Genomic DNA, 11371 nt, shown 5'->3' with positions numbered 1-11371 from the left:
GGCGGCTCGGCGGCCGGCGCCACGCGGCTCCGCCTGCTGCCCTACTGCCTGCTGGTGGCGTTCAGCGCCGTCTCCGTGCTCACCACGGTCGCCATCGCCGTCGACCGCTGCACGTCGCTGGCACAGCCGCTGCGCTACAACAACCTGGTGACCCGCCGGTGCGTGTCTCGCTTCGCCGCCTTCTCCTGGGCGTACGGCCTGCTGGCGGGTCTGGCGCTGCTGGGCTTGCACCCGTGGGCGGACGCCGGGGGCGGTTCACACGCGCCGGTCGACCTGCTCGACCGCACCGCTGCCAGCGTCATCACCGGCGTGCTCTTCCTGCCGGCCGCCGGCGTCTTCGTCTCCTGCTACCTGTACGTCTACTGCGTGGCGCGCACGCACGCCAAGGCCATCCAGACGGTGGAGGTCTCGCTGGGCCGCGGCGGCGGCGGTGGTAGCCCGGCGCGCTGCGGCCAGACGCTGCTGCTCACAGTCGGCGTGTTTCTACTCTGCTGGAGCCCGCTCTGTCTTTGTGTGGTGGCGCAGAGCGACTGGTTCTACGGCAGCGCCACCGCCCGCGGCTGGCTAGCGCTGCTGGCGCTCAGCTCGGCCGCCATCAACCCCTTCATCTACAGCTTCCACAGCGCCGAGCTGCGCTACTGCTGCCACCGGCTGCTGGAGAGCGTGCTCGGTCGCTGCGGTCTCGTCTGGTGGGGCTCGGTTCGGTCCGGCTCGGCCGCCTTCAGGTACGTACCGAGGCGCGGCGTGCTCGGTCGCTGCGGTCTCGTCTGGTGGGGCTCGGTTCGATCCGGCTCGGCCGCCTTCAGGTACGTACCGAGGCGCGGTCACGAGCCACCCCTTCGCTGAACGGGCGATGCTAAACGCTGGTACCTGGAGCTACAGCAGGCTGAAACGTGCCGTTCGCCGGAAAGGGTAACTGCAGAAACGGGTTCTGACCTCTTGACCTTCCGCGCGCGGCTAGACCCCGGCCGATCTTTGCAGGGGGATCAATAGGAGGGCTGGATGTAGATGGGCGCGTGCTGGTGTAAGCTGCTTTGTGTGCTATAGTGCGTATCATGCCATGCCGCTCAACAGAGAAATCGATTTGCTCTGAGATGTTATTCCGAGCAAATGGCGTTTCATTTATTTCGGAAATGCTGCCGTTGTAAATGGATGTCAAGAAAATAGAATTAAGACCAGAATTAATCGTATCAAGCGGCTTAGTGAAAATGCATTCCAACAACGGCCGTTGATCCGTGTTCTGTAAAGAACCTAATCAGTAAATGTCCTCAGGAGAGCAGGAGCCGTTTATAATCAGCAACGGGCTATTACTACGGGCTGGCGTGCTCTGAGATGCTGATCCTTCCCAAACCGCTCCTCCGGAACAGTGTCCCCATTTGACATACTTACGTCCCAAACATCGCTAATTTCTTCCCGCAATGGCTAATGGCCTAGCTTAACGCGTATTTCGACAGCAAAACGAGTTTTATGCAGAGCGGATGCTTCTGAAAGCAGAACTAACAACATCGCTGAGACGGCATCTCCATTCGATTCACATGGCAAACGTAACTTTCCTTGCAAAAACTGAAGAACACGGATAGAAACTGGTCCTTATCTTGAGCACAGCAACACGACACAAGAATAACACCATTTGCAAAAGTGTGGATTGATGTGGGCTGCTAGTCACGCGTAATCAAGCAAAAGCAGTGGATCTGCTGGTTTGGGAGTGTTTTTAGAAATTGATGTCAGGTCTCGGCAAAAACAGAGAATGCAAGCCGAAGGTGTACTGCATACGTGGCGTAGATGCATGTACCATTTGCATCACCATTGGCCAATTCACCACTGTCCGATGTATGGCGACGCCAGCAGCCGCCAAGATAATGCTCAGTATGACCGTTACGAGAGCGATCTTGAATATCACGTGCTGGTGCGTAACACGACAACGTTTGGGACATAGACACTGCATACTCTTATAGCTCAATTCGTTGCGATCAGTATTCGCTGACAAGTTCGCCTCCTTATATATATATATATATATATATATATATATATATGCATATTAACCCTGCCGATCCCAAGCACTCCTCAGCAGGTTCGCTCGAGTTCCTTTCATGATTACCGTGGATGTGTGGATATGTGGAGAAACCTTCGTGCTGTATATTGCAGACACAAGATACGCGCCTTACCCGGGAAGAAATTGCATCAACTCATCAGCACATTAACCGGAACTTTATTATCTGTAGTTTGTGGATGGTCCATCTGGGATCCTGGGCCTTGCACAAGAACAACCGTTTGTTCAGAGGTCGGGCGCGCGTAACCGGATGACAGAAATCCGTGGCGTTATGGTATAGGGCAGTACAAACCAGTGAAGTAAGGTTTCGGGGAATGGTTAGGCAGCTGGACGGCGTTTGTGGTTTGACTATTCTGGACTACACCGTTCCGAATGGTTTGGTAAATAACCGTCGATGCCGCACTCGCCCGCTCCCAACTTTGACGGAAACCTCCCAGCCACGTCTTACATAAGACTAAGGTCCACATCGGCGTGCCGCACGTCGGACCGCTGTACAACCTTAAGTTCTAAACCAGTACCTCCTCAAGTTCCCGGAGTTTCGCAATCAACACCATTACAAACCATGTCACAACGCGTCTTTGAACCGAGGCCGTCTCCTGCTCAAAGTCGGCTGTTTCCTCCGAGCCGTTCGGTGCGCCCCGGCCGCCCGCCGGGCGCGTGGGTCCGGTCCGCGCCTCGCGCGTCGCGCGGCCCGGCCGGGCTGGTAACGCTCCGCTCTGTCCTGCCGCAGCACGGCATCGAACATACGGCTCTGCACCATGACCACCAACCACACGTGCATCATCCGCGAGGTGTGCGTCACGTCGGCTGCCTGCGACGCCGTCAGCATGTACCAAGAGACAGTGGTGAGCACGCAGTTCGGCACCGACAATCCCGTCACGCCCGTCTAGAGCCGCAGCTGCCGCCCGCGCTGCCGGCAACCGGCCGTCGGCAGCTCGGCAGCAGCAGCGTCACGTCCGTCCGGAGCGGCACTCGCCGCCGTCGGCCGGCCGGCCGGCAGGTCCGCGGCAGACGAGGGGGTCCCAGCAGCAGCGCTGCGCCCCTGTCCGGGCCCGGGCGGCCAGCGGCCGAGCTGCGCGGCGCGCCTCTCCAGCTGTGACCGGCACACCGTGTCGTCAGCCAGCCAGCCGTCAGCCAGGTCAGCCAACCAGGTCAGGCAGCCAGCCGTCAGCCAGCCACTGTGGGCGGGCGGACGCCGCCACTGTGGCCGTTGCCGCGCTGCAGTCGGCTCGGCGACCGTGCTGAACCGAGTGTCTCACTGGTATAGAGTGGCCTCCCCCTCGGTCCCGCTGAATTGACACGGCCGGACACTCTGCTCCCGTCACGCCCTTGTCGGGACTCGACCGCGAGGCTCAGTCGGACGCCCGGGAGTCGCTGGCGCGACATCCTCACCAAAAGTCACTGGTGAATCCAAGAGGGGAGGAGAGCGGCGGCCAGGTGTCAAATCATCGAAAGCGTCGAGCTTTTCTCCCTCTAGACTTGTGCTTGGGTAGGTGACGCAATATGGCGGACTTTACTAAAAAAATGGGATTGTGTGTCAGTCGTTAACCAAGGTTTTCAATGAAAACGGGAGCTGACCGCTCACCCAGCCATTCTTACCCGCCGGCGCTCCCTGTGTGTGCTCCATTCAACTCCGTCCGACTATCCTGGTGGCCGTAAGTCGACAGTAAGGACTCTCTTGCGCCGGTAAGTCCTGCCGCTCCCGCGCTTGACAAAGTCAAGCCTCGACCATTCTCGCAGACATCGATCCCGCGTCCCCCAACAACCCACGTTCGCGGCGGCCGAGCCGGCGCTCCAGAGCGTCTCTGAGCCTCTCTGACGAGGCCTCTCCGCGGCTCGTCCCCCGCCGGGTGACCTTTTTTCCCCGGCTTTGAGCGGTTGATGCCCGGACAGGACGCGCATTGTCCTGTAAGTGTCAGCTGGCGACGGTAAAGGCGGGCCTCTTTCGGGATGGGACCTCCGGGCGAGGCCTCAGGCCGAGTTTGTCGGGCCTCGTCCGCGGCGTGCCTCCGGGCGAGGCCTCAGGCCGAGTTTGGCGGGCCCTATCCGCGACGTGCATCCGAGCGAGGTCTTCCGCAATCTCGGGACCGCGAGCCGGCGACTCGAGTCTAGAGTCGCGCTGTGGTGTCGCGTTCGTAAGACGCCAACGCTGCAGCGGCGCGTCGTCCAGGGCAATTAGCAGTTCATGTCAAACGGACGTCGGTCGAGCAGGCAGACGGATTTGGTGCTGGCTGAAAATAGACTTAAGAGAACAGGGTGACTGAGCTGAAGCTGCTTAATAAATAATTAATGCGGGTGGTAAAACGTAAAAATACAGATGGTCGGCACATTGAACGGCTGCTATTCCATCTCACAAGAGGCGGGTGTGTGAAAAGCGGGTGCGTACCACCACATCTGCGGTATATTTGCTGGAATTTCAAGGGTGAAGGCTTTTCTTACGCCAGCGATGTAGCTTATTTACCTGGTAGCTGTTGTTTTCTCGATGCTATTATCGTCTGCAAGTGTTTACTGCCTGATCGTACCTAGCCAGTTTCATCTTCTTTTACGTGTTTATTGCGTGGTTCCTCCCATGGTGTGTAAGTGCATGACTGCAGAGTTTTATTCTTATCCTCAAAGGGTTGTGTCTTAGACAGGGTCTTTCGCTGGCCAATTTCGGAAGCTTTAAAGCTATTGTGTTCTGTCATTGCCGGCGAGCGTTTTATGAGTCGCCAAAATGTTTCAAGATCTTTCATGAAAGAAGTGTTCATTAGCAGGGTGCTCTGGTAGGGTGCTAGTGCTATGGTTGACAGCCAGTCGGATCGCTTGCCTGATACCAAACGTTCATCGCGTATCAGGCTGTTCGCTTCTTTACTTAAGTGTGAAACGTGAATATGCGTAGCTATTGCATGAACACCCAGATCTGTATTATCCTCTGAAATGTATGTCGTCATTTACGATATCCTCTCCTGTGGTCGTATCCTCCGTGGTCGATCCCAGTTGTGATACAGACATGCTGCGAAGCTTGCTGCTGTTGTTTTGACGTATCCTCAAAGAGGATGAATGCTGGACAGTGAGTCACACGGTTTCATACAGTTGATCTCAAACAGGGCTGATCAGGTTGGTAAGGTGTAACTCACCACTTTTGTCGCGAAAGTCAATGTGAAAATGTCGTGTTTAGGTGTTTGAAATAAAATTTCTGCTGAGCGTCGTGTTTTGACATCGCAAGGCTACGACTCTGCGGAGCCCACGGCACGGAAGGCAAGACCACTGGGCCGTGTGATCGGGAGAGCCGGGTTCGAATCCCGCCGTCTTCGTTTTCGGGGGCCCCGTTGTAGCGACCGGACTGGGTCATTCCTACGATAGCAGGTGTGCATCAAGGATTGTCGCAAAGAGGCCCATTAAAAAGGGAGCCGTGGGTTTTGGGGGTGTCATGCAAATTTTACGTTTGATTTCGTGGACCGGGTAAGAGCCGGGCTTAATCGTGTGGCGTATTTTTGGCGTACAAACAGCAAAATTTAACCGAAAAAGACAATGTTTACAACAAGTTTTTTTTGTTGAAAGGTCAAAATGCTTTTCTGGTCTTTGTTATGTGGCGGCGGAGATAATTTCGCTTTTAAAAAGGAACGATGCGCTGACAATTTGTAATTTAGCGCAACTTTTTCAAAGTTTGGCTTGACACTCCACTTTCGCTGAGCGAGTGATAACAAATGCAAGCGGAAACTAAATCCAACTATCCAGAGATTCGGCGTGGTCATGGCATCATCGCTGCAGAAGCGCGAGCTTGGCACCGTTTTGACGATCTGGTCACCGTCACTACCGATGTGATATCTCTTGATCGTTAAGAATAAGCTGTAATAGAAACGTCTCAGTACAACACACTAGGTATGATCTCATTTCTGAGTTTAAAGGTATGCTTTCAGCACGAGATATTTGCCCCAATAGTCAATCATTACGCTTTCGTTCACGGACCGGACGTCCAGCAAATATTTTAATGTACTGCCCCGCTTTGAAATCCAGTCTGCCCGCCATCCACCCTTTTTTACAAATATACAATGCCATCCGATCCGATCCAGGAAAAAACCAGAACATGTTCATAATAATCGAAATCCAGATGAGGGGATACCGGCCCTTCAGCCACAGTAGCCACACCTCGTCATCTGAGGCTCTGCTTCGGGATTCGACTTTCGGGGACCTTTTCAGGCTTAGGATTCCATTTTGATGTCTCGAAAGCACGTTTTTGTGTTTCGGAAGTCCTACGGGTGTTGTAAACTGTCAAGAAGTACTGGAACCTTTTGTCCCAAAAAAGACACCACCACCTCCAAATTAGCCCGAAAGCTCCCTCTTTGGGCTGGTCCATTTCTTGATGTTTCTTGATGCTTAGTCCCATGAGGTTTCATCTGTCGCCGGCGGGGACTTTGATAAGAGTAGTGGTACGTCTGAACACGATAAAGGGCCTGCGGTTTACAGCCACTGAGTCCAATTAAAGCTGCAATTTTGATGCCGCTAGCAACGATGCAATAATGTGGCGTCATATTGCACCTTTGGGAGCAGCAATTATTCGGCAAGCGAGGCTTGTAGACGTTAAGGCTCCCAGCTATTTGCCGTAATATCTACTCTGCTACCTCAAATACACAGCCTCCAGCCCGGAGAATCCCTCCGCCTCCATTTGAGGGTTTAGCAGTTTCATTTCTCTTCAGCACCTGCCTCTTGAGCTCAAAGTTTCAGAGGTGCCTCTTCACCCGGCTTTGGGCCGTCCCTCCGCCCAGGCTCGAGGCTCTCCTCCGCACGGGAGCAGCGGCCACTCCATACAAACATACCCGGGTATGCTGCCAGTGTTCACACATGCTATCAGTTTACCCATCCGTGACCGTTTACCCATCCTTTGATATCGGCCGCGCTTAAAGCAACATTTCAGCCTGATTGCTTTATCGTGTTTTTCGTTTGATAAAAACACTGCGATGTTGCACTTGACCTGAAAAAATATACACGAACTGGGTCTAAACAAAAGTCTTCATATGCTGCTTGTCAATACGTGTAGAGCATGTTTTCTCAACTTCAGTGTGAGTGCGTAAAACGTATATGGTGACAGTCTACGAGGACCCCTACACCCAACGCGTCAGCCCCCTAGTAGGTGTCCAAGAAATGGGCCAGGTGGGCCCAGCCAAATGCATTCCGCCTTTTGTGTCGCAGTGCTTAGACGCCAGTCCCATTACCGCAGTCTTGTCCTGGCTCCGGTTGTGATCCACGTAGAAGCCTTTGTAGCGGTGTCATATCATGGCATGCTTACTTTGCCATTCTACTTAAGATGTTTAAAAGTCAGCTGATGGCCCCTAAAACTAATGAGAGAGTGTCGTAACTCGCAAATAGCAGGCTTAAGATACACCTCAGCCCAGGGGGCTATAGCCGCCCCTATATGTGCAGTGGCGCTCGTCTCACTTGAATAGCCATCGATGCGTTAAAAATATCCGCTTTCAACAATGTTTTACCCAGGCACGTCAGAGGTGTACAAGCTCAACACACCTTTTCAGCAAAGAGCGAAATCCAGAGACAAAAATACTCCGCGGCTCAGGCGACCTTAATCGCTCGCAGCGGTCTCGTGGTCATGCCGTGCGCAGTCCCTGGACTTTCTCCAACCGTCCCGCGGGCCTCCTTCGAAAATCGTCGTGCCCCTACCACCCCACCGCCCAAAGTAACTTCAATGACAATCATCAGCACATTGCCACGACCCACATCACTGTCTCTAAGTTCCCAGACAATTCGAGCCCCTGGATGTCTTAGAATCCGCAACTTTTTCGGCACACCATGGCCCCGTCAGAATCACGGTCCAGGGACTTCCAGCAGACGTCACAGGAAGCCTTCAGGTCTTCGAAACGTGTGACGAATCTATGGCAGTTGTCACTAGGGCGGCTTTTAGGACCATGGGCCTGATCAGTTCGAGATTATATTTGACACGCTGCGGGCCCTTGACGTCATGAGAGGCCCTTGATTAACCGCACTCTCCAAACAGACGCTCGCCGACCTTCTCGTCAGTCAAAAAATTGTTGAATGGATTTGACGGTATCTGAAGCATATTGACACTTCGGTTATCATGCAGCTCATTCCCTCGCTGGCTGTGTAACTGTCATTCGGTTGTTTTAGTTCGGTTGGCGAACAATCTCAAACTTTACGCTAAACAATATTATGCCGTACAAGAACGTCTTTCTGTGTAATTTTTATCTCCTTCTTAAATGCCCTTAAATGCCCTTAAGCTGTATGGTACTAGTGGCCCAGAATAGAACCAGGACGCTAAGAGCGTACGTTTAAACAATAGGAATTGTTCAGTGCTTCAGCAACTTCAAATCGCGGTCGCTACCTTGACAGAATGTTTTCCGCTACGGTTCTATTTTGCTTTTAATTATTGTTATTACATATATATATATATATATATATATATATATATGTATATTCTTACACCCATCTCTTATATGCACACATCTATCACAATTCTAGTGCCGGAAGTGAAGTGCTCCCCGGCTCCTTCGAGAGCCATTACCAGAATGCGGCTTAAAAGCCATCAACCCGGAGTGTCTATATACAATGACGCCGTCGCCAACTCCGGCAGGCTGCTCGAGAACTCCATCCTTTTACATTTGTTTGCTTTATAAAGCCTTTCAGGCAGCTATAAATTCAAATCAGTCGTTCAACTATAGCTCTATCTGGCTTGGCTATACCACCAAGTTCTTCTATGGTGGTCTCCGAGGCAGTCGTGGGTTCCAAGGCCGAGCCAGACTTGCGACGCTCTATGTAATTCATGTAAACATCCACAAGATCAAGAACTCAAAGAATATCATCAGTGACCCGAATATTAAGAGACCGTAAGAACATCGGAGACTCAATGTAGTTTCATGGTCGTAGTGATGCCCAAAATAAAAAAGACCGTTCAAACGGACGCTCCTTAGCGAAAAAGTTAATCTTATCCTGTTCGCGAACTCCTCATCGAAGACAGATGCATCTCAAAGCAGTCAGGGTCGGAAAAATTCTGGATTCCACGCCCTGTCACGAGTTAGTTAACAGGTCATAAGGGCCCGAGAAGCGATAAAAGAACGCGGAACAATCTAGGGGACGCTAAAGACACTCAGGACCACGCAGTTGTAAGGAAAGCCACTGCAGCTCAAGGTCGCCCGGCGTGTCTTGCGAAGCAAGCGATCAATGCTCTAGCGGTGATCATAGAATGCAAACCATGGAAGCCAAAAGGTATTTATAAGGTCAGGTTTTTTGGACATGGTTCTGTGATTCGACCCGGTTTAGTGCCTGAACGTAAGCATCACATCTGCTAGCTTGAGATACGAAAAAAAAAATGCAGCCTCTGATGCCAGATGGCAGCAGTCATTGCGAATGCATGGCTTCGATGTTTGTGTGCAGAGAAGTACGCTGATCATGTAATAACGATACTTGATACTGGATGACTTATTAACACGACCATTCCACACACAAACGCATGATTTGGTCGATGATGGCATTGTCTCTCCTCGTACAGCCTTGCCCAGCCCCGACAGAAGCTTAAGGCGTGCAAGGCAGTGGAACAACAACGAGCAGTCGCTGTACGGAAAACTAATGACGTCATCTTTAGGCGATTTTTACCGGATCGTTTACCATAGGTAAGTCTTCACACGCGCTCCGGTGGAATGCCAATTTGTTTCCCACTCCTTCCTTCACACCCTCAAGGGTTTTTGCGTAATAATTCCTGAACGGCGAGGTGTAGCCGCACCAACTCTTCATGGCTGTAGGCACTTAAATATCGGATCTTATGATACAAGATAACCTTGTTACGTCGGTGACCTATGACAAGGAAAAAATATGCCGAAGCCGTGGCTGCCAGCGAAGGCAATTTCTAGGGAATCAGTCAACCTGATGCGACAACGGAGTGTTACACGAAGCAATTCATCTCTGAGACAGTTCATTAGGCTACAAAACGATTGAATCAATACAAACGACGAATTTCATTGAACTAAGACCGGATTTAAAAGTCAGGCCGTGGTCAAAACCACTGGCTTTTTACGCGAGAACTCGTTGTAAAATGTAGTTTCTGCTGCTCATTTCGATTTCATTTATATCAGTGACCGCAACAGATGTCTTTCATGGAGTCTTTAGGTCAGTGTAGATCATTGACCTGAAACGACCCAGGTCAACAATTTTTGAAGGAAACAAACCACCTAGCGCAATTATTAGCACTTATTTTGTATCATTATACTATTTACGGCACCTATTCAAATGCAAAAATCAAAATAGTCCCGTAGGATTTTTGTCACCAACACCTTTCAAAGGTCAATGAAGGGCACTGACCTTAAATGAAAACGAGTGACCGTTTGCTTAGAGCAGGTATCTACGTTCACGGCAGTTGAATGACGAAGTGTGGGGTTACTTCGGACACCAGTCTGGAGTTTGACCTTGTTTGAGCTTTTTTGACCCGGTTTCCTCGAGTTTTGACATAAGTGAATTCATACACAGGCTAGCCCACCTTGTGAATGTGATGTCTCCAGTTCCATATTTTTTCAGGTCTTAGGGGGTCAAGTTGGAGGGTCACGTGACCGGCCACCCGGGTGCGTGCTAAAGTCCGAATCATTGAGGGAGCGAGTCGTTGGAGTGGCCCGGTTTAAGGCTGTCTGGTAAAACAAGAGAAAAAAATAGGAACAAAAACAGCGCGTGGCCGAAAACCCACAGCCTACCTTGTTCTCCAATTTTTTGGGAAATGTCCGCATTTAAAGTAGACTGCGTCATCTTTTGCACGTATATTGAGAGAACACGTTGAAGTGGGTGATAAGGATCAAAGCAGCGTACCTAAGCATGCGATGGGACCATGCTCACTGTCACCTTGAACGCGCGGGGAGTGTGAGCTCCGAGGGCGCGACCGAGCGGATGGAAAAGCCTGGCGGCGACCCCGCTTGTGGATAATTTGTCTGCAGACACAAGTAGCCTCTTTAATTGTTGAGCGCTTAATGAATTCAAGGGAATTCCCACTCCAGAATACTTGAGCGCGAAAAGCAGATCAGCGTTATGTATATGATGTTGTAGAGTAGAGGCAACATAAAAGCGTACGTTTTAAACAGTCGTGCACACGCGAATACGATGACACATTAGCAGTACAATCAATATATTGTATAACATCTGATATTCAGTGGAGCTAAATTCTCATGACCCAGAAGTTTTTGATGCGCTGAAATAAGGGACATTTGTAAAAAAACAACATGAGATTTGGCCTCAATGTTCTCAATTATGTATATTGGAATCCCAGCTCCAGCAGCCTTCTCGTAGCTTTAACAGAATAAAGGCAGACCGTCGGGCAGTGGATTGATTTAGAGCAAC

At 51.4% G+C, this 11371-nt stretch overlaps 1 protein-coding gene across 1 annotated transcript in view; it reads right to left on the bottom strand.

The window, feature by feature from the left end:
- Positions 1-2936: 2936 nt before the first annotated feature.
- LOC119093485 (glycogen synthase kinase-3 beta-like) overlaps positions 2937-11371 on the bottom strand; it is a 30369-nt gene continuing 21934 nt past the window's right edge. The window contains 1 exon segment of the mRNA XM_037216445.1: positions 2937-2960. Coding sequence (XP_037072340.1) covers positions 2937-2960 — 24 coding nt within the window.

The sequence above is a fragment of the Pollicipes pollicipes genome, unplaced genomic scaffold, assembly GCF_011947565.3.
Source record: "Pollicipes pollicipes isolate AB1234 unplaced genomic scaffold, Ppol_2.1 Scaffold_4002;HRSCAF=4701_pilon_pilon_pilon, whole genome shotgun sequence".
Lineage (NCBI taxonomy): Eukaryota > Metazoa > Arthropoda > Thecostraca > Pollicipedomorpha > Pollicipedidae > Pollicipes > Pollicipes pollicipes.
This window is presented reverse-complemented; position numbering and strand designations above follow the sequence as displayed.